Source organism: Camelina sativa, chromosome 20 (genome assembly GCF_030686135.1).
Source record: "Camelina sativa cultivar CO46 ecotype springtype chromosome 20, ASM3068613v1".
NCBI lineage: Eukaryota > Viridiplantae > Streptophyta > Magnoliopsida > Brassicales > Brassicaceae > Camelina > Camelina sativa.
This window is the reverse complement of record NC_141899.1, coordinates 19357894-19373429: the sequence shown is the minus strand read 5'-3', so window position 1 is coordinate 19373429 and position 15536 is coordinate 19357894. Positions and strand designations below refer to the sequence as shown.

The window sequence follows — 15536 nt, the reverse complement described above, 5'->3', positions numbered from 1 at the left end:
AGAATTCAATAAACCCGCCTTCACCAAGGACAGCAAACCCGTGACAGCCACAGTCAAAGAGGAGGTTAAGATCGATTTCAAGCCCAAGAGTAGTACCTCTACAAGTCATATTAGTTGTTTCAAATGCCAAGGAATGGGGCATTATTCCAGAGACTGTCCAAACAAGAAGCTGTTTCTTCTTCAAGAAGGAGGAGAGATTGTGCCAGTAGACAGTTCAGAGAGTGAATCAGAGTCTGAACTATGTGAAGAAGGTGAACCAGCAGTCATGGGAGAGATGTTAGTAGCACGCAAAGCTTTAAGTGTTCAGATGCATCCAGGATGATAGAGGTCAGCGTGAGAACCTATTTCACACCAGGTGTATGGTTTCAAGACAAGGTCTGCACTTGATCGTAGATGGTGGTAGCTGTACTAATGCAGCTAGTGAAGAGATGGTACAGAAGCTTAATCTCAAAACCACTTCACATCCAAGGCCTTATCAGCTACAATGGTTGAACAACAAGGGAGCTTTGACAGTCACGCAGCAAGTGATGTGAAACTAGCGATTGGGAAGTATGAGGATGAGCTGTTATGTGATGTGATTCCGATGAACTCAAGTCATATTCTGTTGGAAAGACCATGGCAGTTCGACAGAAGAGTGTTTCAAGATGGCTACTCCAACAAGCAGTCATTTGAGTTCAAAGGACGCCAGGTCACTCTTCTACCACTTACACCCAGCAAAATCTACAAGGACCAGCTACACATGAACCGCAAGGATACAGAGAAAGTGTCTCACAGCCTGTACATCAACCACAGCGAGTTCAACAATCTTTGTGATCCATAGATGACCACCATTCATGTTTGAGTATAAAGAAACACTCACCAGCACTAAGCCAGCAGAAGAGCTTCCACGCGAAATCATAGAGATTAAAGAGGAGTACAAGAATGAGTTTCCAGAAGAGATATCTCCAGGTTTGCCGCCACTATGTGGATAAAGCATCAGATCGAATTGGTACCAGTTTTCAGCTCTGTCGAACAGACCAGCTTACAGAACCAATCCAGTAGAAACAAAAGAGCTTCAGAAGCAAGTAGAAGAGCTGATGAGCAAGGGACACATTAAAGAGAACCTCAGTCCAAGTGCAGGTAAGGATAATGTAGTCACAGATGCATTATCCAGGAGGTACACTCTCATTTCTACTTTGTCTTCTAAGCTAGTAGGACTTTATGAGACTGACATCGATTTTGCTGAGAGCTATGGCAAATGCCATAAGTTTGCTTTTGAAAACTACTATAGGCAGGATGGGTATCTGTTCTTTAATGATAGATTGTGCATACCAAGAGGATCATGAGAGAGATGCTGATCAGAGAAGCTCACGGAGGGAGGACTAGCTGGACATTTCGGAATGTCAAAGACTCTACTTGGACTGCAAGAACACTTCTATTGGCCTCAAATGCAGAAAGACGTTGAGAAGGTTTGTTCTAGGTGCCATATCTGCAAAAATGGCGAAGGGGTAAGGTACAGCCACACGGCTTGTACATTCCTCTACCGAATCCTTCTCAACCTTGGACTCAAATTTCTATGCATTTTGTTCTTGGCTTACCTCGAACCAGAAATGGTAGAGATTCTATTTTTGTTGTGGTTGACAGGTTTAGGAAGATGGCTCACGTCATTACAAGTCACAAGACGGGTGATGCTGTTATTGTAGCTAACTTGTTTTTCAGGGAAGTCATAAGGAGGATCAATGACAACACATATCAGACTGATCTTCAAGGTAAGTATACCATATCATCAACAGTCAATGTTTCTGACTTGCTCTCTTACTATGCAGATTCCGATTTGAGGACAAATCCTTTTGAAGAGGGGGAGGATGATATGATCGTGGCAAGCAAGGAGCCAGAGGCGGCAGAGCAACCGGAGGTGGTGGGAAGGATCACTCGTTCAAGAGCTAAGGAGAGGGCCAAGAAAGCTCATGCACTCATGGTGATGGGTTATTCAACCTACCAAGGATCCAAGTCTTCAACATATCCAACCTGAAGACTTCACCCGGTAATGATGACTAGGTAACTTAGGTGAGAAGTTTGTACTCTTTTTCCCATAGCTGAGTTTTGTCCCAATGGGTTTTCTCAGCATGGTTTTTAATGAGGCAAATGGATCACTACGTCGAGTTATCTAGAAGTCATTACCAATGGGGAATAATGTACTTCTGTACTAGTTCAAGTGACTTCTGTACTACTACAGGTCACTTAGACGTTTTGCTGTTTTCTTATTTCCTTAAAACGTTTTGTTGTTTTATTTTTAACTTCCTGCTGTTTGGAGTGTCGAGCCTAGGGTTAATTATAAAACCCACAGCCACGCCTCCTTTGTTCTTTAGCGAAGAATGATGTTGTAACACGAATTGTTGATCTTTCTTCCTCAATTTGATTTCTTGAATGCGTTCTTGAATTCTGGGTTTCTAAACACTTTGTGACATAGAAACTCTTCACTTGTTTCGTTCCATACAACCACCTAAACATCTATCTCCATCAAACCATTGTTTTCTTCCTTCGATCTTCACACATCATCACCCAAAACCTTCCGTTCATCATCACATTCCATCCACATCACCTGTCACTCGTTTATCAGCCTTCAACAGAGTCCAATCCTAGGGGAAAATCGTATCAGGATCAAGGGCTTATGGAAAAATTATTCACCTACAAGCTAGAAATAATTTAAGTGGATGCTTAAGGAACAACACAAGGAGCCACCGAGACCGAGCTTTATAAGCCGTTCATTATACTCAGAATGCTACAAGAAGGTTCTGTGGCTAGTTACTGCAGAAAAATTTGAAGCTAAGCATAGAGAGGGCAATGACTATTCAAGAAAAGCATGTGTTGGCTCAACCATTGCAGATGGAGGTCAGAAATTTGCAACCCAAGAGCAATGGAACTTGCTGTTTGGCTTGAGGAGATGAGCGGAGACACGGGAACGAAGGCTATCTTACATGACACCCATAACATGACAAATGCACAGGTTCCAGCTTATTTTGGTGAAAATGCGGAGTTAATGAGTCTCACCATGTTACAAGAGGATTCACCTGTGTTTGGAAACGAGCTAAGAGGTGATGAAGAGAATAGTGAGGCCAAGTGACAAGGAAATTATTCCTCGTGAACAACCTCTAGCCCAAGAGTAAGACTCTAAAGTTTTGGGGCTCTATCTCAGGTCAGAGAGTGTTGGTAGAGATTGACTCTGGAGCGACACAGAATTATATTTCATAAGAGTTAGCTGTTCGACTTAAGCTTCCCAAGAGGATGACAAAACCCAGGTCAGTTTATTTGGGACACGGTCAGCTCATCATGAGTGAAAGCACTTGCCAGGGTTTTGTCATCTTTCAGTGGGCTTCCCAAGAAGGTTCTGAAAGCACTTGTTACTTCAAGGAGCTGAAATCACTGAAGAATTTCTCACACTAGACTTAACAAGGACTGAGGTGGAATTGGTTTTGGGTTACACTTGGCTATCCAAACTGGGAGAGACTTGTGTTAACTGGCAGGAACACACCTTCTCCTTCTTTAACAACCAGGAATAGATCACTCTTTGTGAAAAGGATGAAAAGCTGAAGCTAAGTACTAGAAGGGTGAAGATGAAAAGTGAAGATGAGCATGGAAGCATATTGGGAAGGATTGTTTACTATCTTGAGGACAAAATAGCTTTAAAAGGGGTGAGTGTGGCTATTAGTGGATTCAATGAAGTTGACGTTCAAGAGTGGGATTGTGCCAACAACGAAACGGGGCTGGAAGATAATCATACAGAGGAGAGTCTGTTTTCTTCATTAAAGGATTGGTCGTACCACATGCTCATAGGAACATACTTGGAGAGTATAGAAACCATATCAGGCTTTACGCAAGTGGGCAATCTTCACTCAGGAAGTTTCTCACTCGCCAAGGCCACCAGAATTGTTTGTCGAGATCTTCTCGAGCAGGTCACATTTAGCAGGTGCAGTCATCTCCAAAGCATCATCAAACGGGGCGAGAAAGGTTATGGGCGAAAAGACCTTTGATGGTCTGGAACATAATCTGTTTTATTGTGGTGAGAGTCAGCTGCTAAACGCAGAAGTGCCCAAGAGCGTTCCAAGGTTCTTTGGTTTTGGCGATCAAAGCATTGAGGATTACAAATTATTTATCCAAACTTATTCTGAAGTGGTCAAGGAGTGTATCAGCAAATTTACTGATGATTCTTTAGAAGATGGTGTTAAAAGGTTAGTCTTCATCAATCTTCAATTAGAGCCAAATTCTCTTAAGGAAAAGATTTCTTCAATCACCACATCATCAAGGTGGAAACAATCTGAGGTGAAATTTATGGAGAGTGTTGTGTTAGCTGCTAGTATGACAAAGATTGCAGGTGCAGGTCCTGCTGGAGCAAACAAAACACAGCTCACTTTTCTAGAGTATAAATTCCTTCTACCATGAGGACATGGTGGTCCTTCAAACGGGGAGTAATGATAAATACAAAATAAATAAAGATTAATGGGCTTCGTCTATTTTGTTATTGGGCTGCTATTGTGTTTGGCTCATTAAGCCTTAGAATTTGTATTTAAGAAACATCTCTTGCTTTGTGAACGATTACCGAATTAATCAACAAAGAATGTTTATCATCTTCTTCCTCATCGTTTCTATTCTTCTCTCTTATTTTCTCTGATCTTCACCTTAATCTATCTTTCTTCTGCTTCACATCTCTATTTCTGTTACTATCCTTTGATAAGGTTTTTCCATCTTATCAGTTTTCAATCTCATCATTTGCATGTGTATATATAACATTTGGATTGAAATAAGTAGAAAAATTAAAAGTAAAACCAGGAAATTATATAAATTTAGTACATTATTATTATTTTATTTATTTTCTAGATTATTCTACAAATAGAATATCTTACAAAAGGTCTTCAAAAGTACATCGACAAATTGAATTGTCACAACTAAATACATTTTTCATTTTCTCAATACAATGATATGCACATTGTTGGCAAAAAAGAATTTTCATGTCATCAGGAGAGTGTCCAACATGTTCATCTGTTGGATCAATATCAGAGCTTAGTGGAGGAATGGAAAATGGAGTTTTTTCTTCCAAAATAGATTGTGCCATAATATTTGATACACCTATAAGTAATTCAAAGGAAAATGAAATTATTAAGTTAAAATTTTATTCTCGACTATAAAGCATGGTATATATGTATATATATATATATGTAATAATTAAAACTAATAACTTACATGATGCAACAAGAACTGCAAGAGTTAAGAAGAAAAAAGTTGTCTTCATTTTCTATAGAAATTTAAAGGATTTTGTTTACTAATCGTATTGAGTTTTGGTTGTGATGAGATAGTAGCACATTTATATGTGCATTTACTTATGTTACATAGTAGTTACTAATTAACGTTTTATCAAACGTATTTTATTATAAATAAAACTAATAGTTAAAGAAACTATAAAATTTAATTTGCACTTTTTGTTTTAAAGTTTTAAATACAACAATGTTCAATAGTGAATTTATTACTTCAGGTGATAATGAGGAAGCTATATATATATATATATAAATTTAGATTATAATATAATACTATAGATTAATAATCCTAAATATTATAATAAAGGTAATGTTCTATTTTTTCCTTTATAACGCACTTGGCATCTCAATTTATTATTATTTTCATTTAAAAATTTTATATAAATGTATTTGTGTAACTGTTTTTTTCTTATCTGTGGTTTTGAATGCAATAGTTAATATTAAAACATTTATGTATTCAAATAGACATAATTACATAAATATGTTTGTGTACTGGTTGATTTAGTTTATTGTTTTATTAATTGCAAATTTGCATTTGGTAATATTAAATGATTTTTTTCTTAAGAATGTAACCCTCCTAGTTGTCAAAAAAAAAAAAAAAAGAATGTAACCCTCCTCAATTTAATTAAAAAATTGAATGGAAAAAAAATCACAATAAACAGAATTGACATTTCAGTTTGGTTCAAAGAATATTTTGAGAGAGTAAAAACTGGATATACAAGCGAATTTGAGTCTGACTAAATATTGAATTGGATTAAAAAATATGTGGATCCTTCAAAATGATCCATGGGGTCAATATATTATCATCTGAGACTAAAAAAATATTTTTTTTTGTCATCATTGAATCGACAAGGCCCGATTCATAGCCAATCCCTACTACGCGGGGTAACACGACTTAGTGGAGTCGAACTCCAGTGGGATCGGTCGCAGAGGTGGTGCTGTAACCATTTGACTAAAGACACTTCCCCTAAAAAAATACTTTTATAAAATATAGTACTATATTTTATGTAGATCAAAGAATATCTACATATTTCAAAATACTAATTAGTTTTGCTACCATTAATCCATTATACATTTGTTTCCCCCTATTATATATGTTTTTATATCATTATAGTTTTTTAGTTTAGCTAACTCATTTAATAGATTCAGTAATTAACCTACCAAAAAAAGAGATTCATGCAATATGCAAATGCATGTATACATAACATTTGGGTTATAAGGGGAAATGAAAAATAAAACCAGGAAATAAAGAGAATAGTACATTATTATTATTTTCATTTATTTTCTAGATTATTCTACAAATAGAATATCTTACAAAATGTCTTCAAAGGTACAGCGACAAATTGAATTGTCACAACTAAATATATTTTTCTTTTTTTCAACACAGTGATATGCACATTGTTGGCAAAAAAGAATTTTCATGTCATCAGGAGAGTGTCCAACATGTTCGTCAGTTGGATCAATATCAGAGCTTAGTGGAGGAATGGGAAGGGGAGTTTTTTCTTCCAAAATAGATTGTGCCATAATATTTAATACACCTATAATTAATTCAAAAGAAAATGAAATTATTAAGTTAATATATTATTCTCGACTATAAAACATGGTATATATGTTTTATTTCAAGAGAATAAACTTACATGATGAAACAAGAACTGCAAGAACTAGAAAGAAAAATGTTGTCTTCATTTTCTGTAGAATCTCAATATTTTAACCCAAAAATAAAATAAAAGGACTTTGTTTGCTAAACGACTTGAGTTTTGGTTGTGATGTTTTAAAAGCAAGATATAGCACATTTTATACGTGCCTTTACTTATGTTACATAGTAGTTAATGTTTTATCAAACATATGTTCTTATAAATGATAGTACAAGAAACGATAAACTTTAATTTACAGTTTTTCTATTAAAGTTTGAAGTAAAATATAGTATATAATTACTATATTCATTTTATATACATAAATATTAAAAAAATTTGCACTGTTTTCTTTTCTATTCCTCTGAAGACATGGACAAATTAGTCTATTACTCATTCATTATAAACTACATACATAATTACGCAAGCTATAGACAAAATTAATTTCATATAGCCATCATGACACTATAGAAACCTTTAGTTTCTCTCTCACTCTCTATATATATATATGCAATGTCCACCAAAAAAATATTCAAAGATTTTCTTTTACGCAAACTGATTCAGACACTGCTATTATCTTCTTCTTCTGCATTCTCATTCTCCTTAAGCTTAAAAGCGTCATCTACATACTCCTCTGTGTCCCATAGAAACGTACCAAATGCCACAGCCTCAAGAAGCAGCCTCTTCAGGCTAGATGACGATGTCACTATGCTCTCTTTGCTGCTTCCCTCAGGACCGAAAAGAGCTAAGCACTGCTTCTCTATCAGGCTTTTTGCTTCGTGCGACCTTGGCTTTCTGCATCTCTGCAATATCTTGGGATCAAACTCAGAAATGTAATGTCGCAGTTGCTTGGTGAAATTCCCATGGTTTTGTGATAGTGAGCATTCGAGTTGGTGCCTTAGGGAAGAGGATTTCAGGAAGTACCCATACAAGACCGAAGCTGTGTATACTCTACTGAAATGATTCTTATCTGTCTCCGTTGTTGCGTAATTGTTAGTCAAACTCGAACTCACTCTTAAATTGATGACTGCGTTACTGTGTTCTTTGATGAGTTCAAGGACGTCAAAGCTATGGATTGACTCAAGTTCCCAGTCTTTTGAAGGCGAGATCTCGAGTCTTCCATTGTAGATACAACTGGGAAGCTTTGGAACAAGAAGCACTCTTATCTCTGAGAATTTGTATAAGATTAACATATACATTATTTCTTCAATCGCAGTTTGGCAATCAATCTCCTTAAGTTGAGTTATCCTTCTGATAAACCACGGAATCAAATAAGGTATCAACATCCACAAAAACCCAAAATACAAACTGAAAATGAAAACAACTGAAACATGGAATCATGATTCTACATTCAACCATTCATTTTTCTGCAGGATTAATGACTAAAACCAAAGAAGGTGTCCTATTCTACAAATCTTGGCAAAATAATGAACTCAAATTGCGGTATCCTTTTACATAAAAATGCCAAATCATAAACTAACTGAGACATCAAATCAACCAAAGCAGGAATTTTCCAAAATCATATGATAGAAACTTAACCAGAAATATATGTGCAATCGTGATTTAACATTCAGTAATCCACTCTTCTACAAAATTAACTACTACAATCAAAGAAATATGCATTTCTACAGAGAGTTTTGTCCGACTCCTACAATTAGACGATTCCATAGTGGTAAGTTTTAGTTGTAACCATTGATTAGCATCAATTTCTGGATCAATGACTACAATCAAAGAATAAAAAATTTCTCAAAGAATCAAACATTCCTACAATTAGGCAATTCCATAGTGGTAACAAACACTTGTAAACTGATTAGCATAATTTCAAGATCAACGACTAAAATTAATGAATCAAAATTATTTCAGGATTATTCAATATCTACAGCTTTGTTTCCTATAACTAAGCGATTCCACAGTGGCAACAAGTAATTGTAATTGTGATTAAGGAAGGAGGAAGGTTAAAACTAACCTATGGAGAGAAGCTTCATCCCAACCAGAACTAAGGCAGCTTCCTTATCATCAGCGAGCTGTTTAAGCAAATCAGCGACGGCGAAATGAAAGAGCTGCCGTTTTTCACCAACACGCTGCTTAGAAACCTCCCCTGAGCCGAGCATGGAACCAGAGGCGCGTCTAGGGTGGGTTCCGCTCCTGAAGCCGTAACCACCACCAACGAATCATAACGGACCTTACGCTGCGAAGGGAGAACAACGCAATCGCAGCCGCCGAGGTTTCGTCTAACGGAGTTGCGCCGCGAGGGGATAAAAGAGAGAGATCCATGGTGGGAGAGAGAGGTGTCCATTGAAACAGAGAAAGCGATTTAGAGATTTTTGGGATTGTGGAGATTGAAGAAGAAGAAGAAGAAGAGTTAGTGGGAGCAGATTTGGATAAGGTAAAGGATTGGTAAACCTTTTATAAGTTCATTTCTTTTTCTTTACTTATTTTTTTGTGTTTTTTTGTGTGTTAACTGTTAAAGTTCATTACCTTTAATGTCATAAATAGAAAACCTTTTAATTCTGATGTCATAAATAAAAAATCTTGTTTGACAAAAGAAAAAACTTTAAATTAAATGGGGCTTTTATCTCATTTATTGCTTTGTGTGGTTGGTTCTTGCTGATTTGGTAAATTTGACTAGATTATATATGTCATTAGTCAACAAAGTAAATAACCAGATAAATAAGTTATTCAATAGTCATAAATAATGCGCCAAATTTGAAATTACAAAATAGATTTGACTTTGAATTAAGAAATCTCAATTATTTTTACCTTTTCAATTACTTCAATTATTTAAAAGGATACACAAACCGATGGTGAAACATACATTTCAAGTTCTAATGGCTTCCAATCCAAATATGTTCATAACATTTGATCGCATAAACCAAGCAAATTTATTTACTTCTCTTCATTTTTCTTCTTCTCAAAATTCACATGTCTCTAATCCAAATATGTTCACAACATCTAGTCGTATGAACCATGCAAATATATTTGCTCCTCCTCCTTTTTTCTCTTCTCAAAATTCACGTGTCTCTTTTTCTTCTTTTTCATTTAACAGTTCATATGTAAACTATTAGAGGAGAAACTCTGATTTTGTTTATGGTGCCAAATACTTTGCTACCAATCCAATTGACAATGTCCAAGCTGAAACTGATTGTATCAATCTTGTTATGGATTCCAAACCCAATATTTGGATTCCTGTATTTCTTCCTCCAACTTTTCTTGGTAATCAGCGTAAAATTTTAAATCCGACACCTATTAGAGTCGTTTATCCAAACCAAGATTTTGTTGATCCTCATTATTCTGATATGTCTTCTTCATCATCAAAGTGTAACCATGTTCCTCAAGATACTCGATCTTTGAAGAAAATTCTCAGACCAATCAATATTTTTGATTATGAGGATGATAATGATGAGTATGATGGTCGTACACATAGTATATCAAATAAAAAAAATGGTTCATATACATGTCCTAAGTGCAATAGTGTGTTTGATTCTTCTCAAAAATTTGTTGCACATGTGTTATATCACTACAAGAGTGAGACGAACAAAGAAAAAGCTCGGAGACTTCGTGCCAGAAACAAAAGAAAATATCGTAAGTTCATGACGAATCTCAAAAGATCAATATATAACGTGGAATTGGTAGTAGTGGAATAAGCAACTTAGAATGTTTCCAACATCTTTTAATCATAAAAAGAAAGTTTATTTATGATTATATCCTTAGTATCTCTTTTCCAACTTATTTTACTTAAAAAAAAATAAAAAAAAATTGTCATTTATTTATAGTATTTTATCTTATTTGGTATCCTTATTCTATAAGTCACAAGTAAATTCTCAATTAACTGCCACTCTCTCTTTCTGACATCTGGCAAAGTCTCAAATTTTGCTCTTTTGCTTTCAAAGTACTCTATTATTCTTACAAAAAAAAACCAAGAAAAAAACCAGTACCACTTTCTTAGAAACCGTTCCCCCATGATCTCAAAGTTCTTTCCCTCAACCAAGTTCTCTCCCAATTTCATAAACGAAGTCTTCATCTGTATAATCCATTGTATCAAAAGTAAATACAGATACATTAACATCTTCTTCTCTAGATTCTCAAAACCTAATTAGATCCTCCATTCTTTCTTCTAAATCCGCCATCAAAACTACAGAGAAATGAAAAAGAAAAATTATTCAGCCTCTCTAACCAATTCTGACATTGGACGAAGATTGGTGGTAAACAAATCAAATACCCACTCAAATCTCTCTGGTTTGTTTTATTTCTCTCTCTCTGCATGACTTAAATGAGTGGGTCTCTGATTTTATATGCACGAAACCTTTCCTTCCCTTCCGTTTAGTCTAATCAATTTATTTCATGCTAATGTTTGTGTCAGGACGATGCTGAAAACTGAAAACAATGAAAGGTGAGGCTTACACTTCAGCGAGGGATTTCACCAAGATGATGGTTCATCAATGATGCGTGAAGTTAACTTCTCAATTGACGGATCCTAACAAACTGACTTTGGCCCACATAAACGCCGGTATGATATCGTTAAATCTTTGGCTATGCTTTCCAGATTTGTTACGTTTTACTTCGTTTACTTTCTCACACTTTCTATGCACACCAGATGCTCGACAAATTAGCCATGCATGACTAATGTCGTCTCTTCTTCTTTACAATATGTAATTATGTTTTGCAATTATTATTAGTCTTCAGAATTATGGATTTTTCATTTGGATTTGCAAGTGTATATTCTAGATTATATAGTTTACACTACTATCTTTTTTTTTCTAGCATTGATTAACGCTACAGTTAATCTCCATCATAAGAGCAAGAGTTTTCCACCAATGAAAGTTTTAAATTGTCTCCTACTCTACTATGACAGCTACAATTCCTTTCACTTATCAGTTTGTATGATAATTGCGACTGAAATATGTATCCTTAAATACTTCAGTTTTTTTTCCTTCCTTCAAGTAATCCATCCAGAAATCTTTGTTTGTTTAGGAGTAAGTGGTAGGAATTTTTATTTGTTTTTATTTTTTTTTACGTAGGAGAACAACAACAAATGTTAGTCATTTACTTATTGCAAATCGAGTTTGTCTATATATTATACCAAATTTATTACATTTTTTACAATATATATGTTGATGTGAAATTTCCAAAATTTATTTTGTTTGGCATAGTGATTTGCATTTTCCGCTCATTCACATTCGAAGTTGTAGCTTGGTTTCTTTATATATTTTTCCGCTTATACTCTTCTTCTATGTAGCTTACTGTTTTTTTTTTCTTTGTTCTGCTTCTCTTTTTTGTCCTAGATTCCACTTTCTCAATGTGTCTTTCTATATTTTTCCCAATGAAAATTAAAGCAAGACATATAGATACATAACTTGCTCTATACATTATTTTTATTCGTTTTTTCTTTGAATCTTGATGTATCATTGTTCTTAATCTTAACTATACTAATTAAACGTATTTATTCTCAGTAGGTATACTATGGTTTAGTGAATATAGAATGATGAGAGTCTGAAGAAAATTCAAAATGGAATATAGGAATAAAGAAGAGAAGCGGAACCATGAAAAAAGACACCAAGCTACTGTAACGTATAATTCTTGCAAAATCATGAACGTTTGTATTATTTTTCTATACTTCGATGATTCTATCACAATTGCCTGTACCCGTGAAGGAATGTTAATTTAAAATTAAAATTCACTATTTTTAATTAGGCCGTGCAACGCACGGGCCATGACACTAGTTACTAGATATTTTCGTAGATGATATTAAGAATAATCTCCTCTTTACAATTTATGTTTTTTTTAAAGTAATTTCTTAAATTCTAATAAATTATATGCATTTACAACTATGTATGTTAAGGCCCTATTATAATTTAATATTTTTTTTATGATAACTATTAATTCATCAGATATATTAAAGGTCAATCTTTGATAGTATAGAATAGATTCTTCTATTATTTTTTTAAATATTTTTCATATTTACAATAATTATAAAATACTAGAATAGAACTCACCTACACTCGATTTTTTATTTTCTTTTTTTATTACCCATTTAAATGACAAAAGTGGGAAAAAATCAGATGACATGTCAAACAAAAGTGGAAAAAAAGTGGGGAAAAATTAGATGGGTTATAAATTCAGAAATTAATTGATATCCTTAATTTTCTAAATCTTCTGATATAATTTCAAATACTCTTGTTTGCTATTAAAATTTTGGATTTTCTATTTTGAATGAGTTTTTCTTTAGTTATTTATATTTATATCTTGAAAATTTTCTTTGACCAAGTTAGTTTCTTACCATGCATGTTTTGTACTTCTTTGCTAATTTTCTTTTGGATAAGAGCTATTTTCTGAAAATTGAAATTAGTGGACAGTTAAATAATCATAAGAACCTAAAAGAATTGATAAATGCAAGAATAATATATCTTGAATAATTCTGTTTGAAAAATATATGATTCTAGTCTTTAAATAAAAAAAAAGACGTGTGGTCAATTATTGTCTAGCATAACAAACCTGATATGAAAAAAGGGGAATTGTCATGGATACCATGATTCTAAGTTTTTGGGTCAAAAATACCACAAGACCCAACAATTTTCATTTCTAACATTTTCCATTAAACTATTTGACAAAAATATCCCTCATATTTTTCAAAACCCTCACTATTTCGCTTCTTCACCGACAGATTTGATACACCTCGCTGTCGTTGTTGCCGTTGTATCTTGTCGTTGCAGTCTGTATTTGTGGTTCTTCTTCTTCCTTGATCAGTCTTCCCCACACAAAGCTTTGGCATTGGTCATCGATGTTTATAAGTAAGCTTCGTATCTATTTGTTGTTGGTGTGGATGTTTTGCTTGATGGTTTGGCAGCCACGATCCGTTCCAATTCTCCATTCATCCACCTCGTTGATCCCCATTTGATTTTCTTAGAATCAGTTATTGATTGATTCATTGTTTCAATTTCAATTTGAGTATATTTGATTGATTCATTGATTTCACTGTATTTTAGAGTATATTGTTCATAAATTTAGATTAGATTAACGATTAGATTGATACATCTCCATTTGATTAAGCTCCATTAGATGCACGATTAGGTTGATTCAGCTCCAATTTGATCCATCTCCATAAGATCTCATTGCTCATTGTTTCGAGTTTTGATTCAGTTCATTGTTTTGATTCAGTTCCATTATTTTGAGTTTTAAGTTTTGTTAGTCAAAGTCAGCTCATTGGTTTAAGTTTTAATTCAGCTCCATAGTTTTTCATTGTTTTGAGTTTTTGATTGCGCTCTATAGTTTCTCATTGTTTGAGTTTTGAGTTTCTTATCCAAAAGAGTGAGTTTAATCTTAGGTTAAGTCTTTCACTTTTACTTGTTTTGTCATTATGTGCCATAAACTATGTTTCTTTGCTTTACACATGTGTACAAGCACAATACATTAGATTGTTTATGATTTATATATGTTATATTCTGTCTTCTTTTCTCCACATGTTTGCATATTTGTTTTCATCTATTTGAAGATTTTATGCTTGAACATTTGTAAAGCGTACTAGAAACTTACATTGATTTGATAATACATGAAGAACTTCATAAAATTCTTTGATGAGTATACGTAATTAGACTTGTTATTTTTGGTTGTGTCACGTTTGACTTGATAATAAAGGAAGAACTTCACAAATTTTGGATTTGCTTATATTTCAGTTTAGTATCTTTTTATACATTAAGCTTTGTTTGCTGACTTGGTTCAATGTTTCAGTTTAGTGTTTTTAATACATTAAGCTTTGTTTTGTTGCTTCTTGTTTGTTGAAAAGTTCAATGTTTTTGAAAATTTGATTGGTTGCTATGGATTTCTACTAAATTTGAAAATTCAGGAAAGGGTCTATATAATTTAGAATGACTTTCCTGACATGATCTATTTTTTTTCTATTGTAGGTTATGGGTGATTCTTTCCCAACATATTTAAGACTCCTTGAGCTTCATTTCAATATAGGAGAGGAGCCTAGATCAGATATGAAGATAAACCAATTTCTAAATTAAGAGTGCATCAAAGTAGTGCAAAGCATCCTCTTGATCGCAGAGTATGAGAGGATGAAGAATTTCTTCCTAGGACCTGTTAGAGGTTGATTCTTTGTTTTAAGATGGTAGATTTAATCAGTTACAATGAATAATTGGAATATCATATGGTATATGTTTTCACATTAAGATTTAAATGTTGAAAATACTTGGTAAGGGGTGTGTTTTGTGAAATAATTTGGTAGTTTTCTACAGATTCGGGAAAGACGCAATAGTATTTAGAAAGAGTGTTGTGAAATTCAGGACGGTCATCTTTAAAAAAACAAAAGGGGTAGGATTACACATACCTAGAAGACTCGAGCCCTTGCCATCATTTCATTTAAGAGTTTGAGAATTACCAGTAAGCCAAAGCATATAATTTGAATATTGGTTAACAACTTCTAAATATATATATATAGAAATGTACTCTGAGTTCAGGAGAGATTGAATAGTATTTATGAAGGATTTTGTGAAATTCAGGATGGCAATCCTAAAAAAATTAGTGTAGGATTACAAGCACCCAGAAGACTCGAACCCATGACATCAATTCATTTATGAGTGTGAGAGTGACTAGTAAGACAAATTCTATTATTCGG

At 34.0% G+C, this 15536-nt stretch overlaps 2 protein-coding genes, 1 long non-coding RNA gene and 2 pseudogenes across 4 annotated transcripts; 2 read left to right on the top strand and 3 right to left on the bottom strand.

Annotated features, from left to right (window-relative positions):
* Nucleotides 1–4810: 4810 nt before the first annotated feature.
* On the bottom strand, nucleotides 4811–5304 carry LOC109131355 (putative defensin-like protein 221). The gene is made up of 2 exons (XM_019242239.2): nucleotides 5218–5304; nucleotides 4811–5103 (listed from the first exon to the last, which is right to left on the bottom strand). The coding sequence occupies exons 1-2, from the start codon at nucleotides 5264–5266 to the stop codon at nucleotides 4877–4879; spliced, it is 276 nt and encodes a 91-aa protein (XP_019097784.1). The 5' UTR covers nucleotides 5267–5304; the 3' UTR covers nucleotides 4811–4876.
* Nucleotides 5305–6534: 1230 nt separating this feature from the next.
* LOC109131354 (putative defensin-like protein 221) lies at nucleotides 6535–7043 on the bottom strand. The gene is made up of 2 exons (XM_019242238.2): nucleotides 6926–7043; nucleotides 6535–6826 (listed from the first exon to the last, which is right to left on the bottom strand). The coding sequence occupies exons 1-2, from the start codon at nucleotides 6972–6974 to the stop codon at nucleotides 6600–6602; spliced, it is 276 nt and encodes a 91-aa protein (XP_019097783.1). The 5' UTR covers nucleotides 6975–7043; the 3' UTR covers nucleotides 6535–6599.
* A 249-nt stretch (nucleotides 7044–7292) lies between these two features.
* On the bottom strand, nucleotides 7293–9319 carry LOC104770915 (UV-B-induced protein At3g17800, chloroplastic-like; annotated as a pseudogene). The gene is made up of 2 exons (XR_015593976.1): nucleotides 8886–9319; nucleotides 7293–8170 (listed from the first exon to the last, which is right to left on the bottom strand). The product of XR_015593976.1 is annotated as a UV-B-induced protein At3g17800, chloroplastic-like (transcript).
* A 433-nt stretch (nucleotides 9320–9752) lies between these two features.
* LOC147919166 (uncharacterized) lies at nucleotides 9753–10725 on the top strand (annotated as a pseudogene).
* A 45-nt stretch (nucleotides 10726–10770) lies between these two features.
* LOC104770914 (uncharacterized) lies at nucleotides 10771–12606 on the top strand. The gene is made up of 3 exons (XR_015592214.1): nucleotides 10771–11155; nucleotides 11280–11426; nucleotides 12373–12606. It is a non-coding gene; the product is annotated as an uncharacterized LOC104770914 (long non-coding RNA).
* Nucleotides 12607–15536: the final 2930 nt, after the last annotated feature.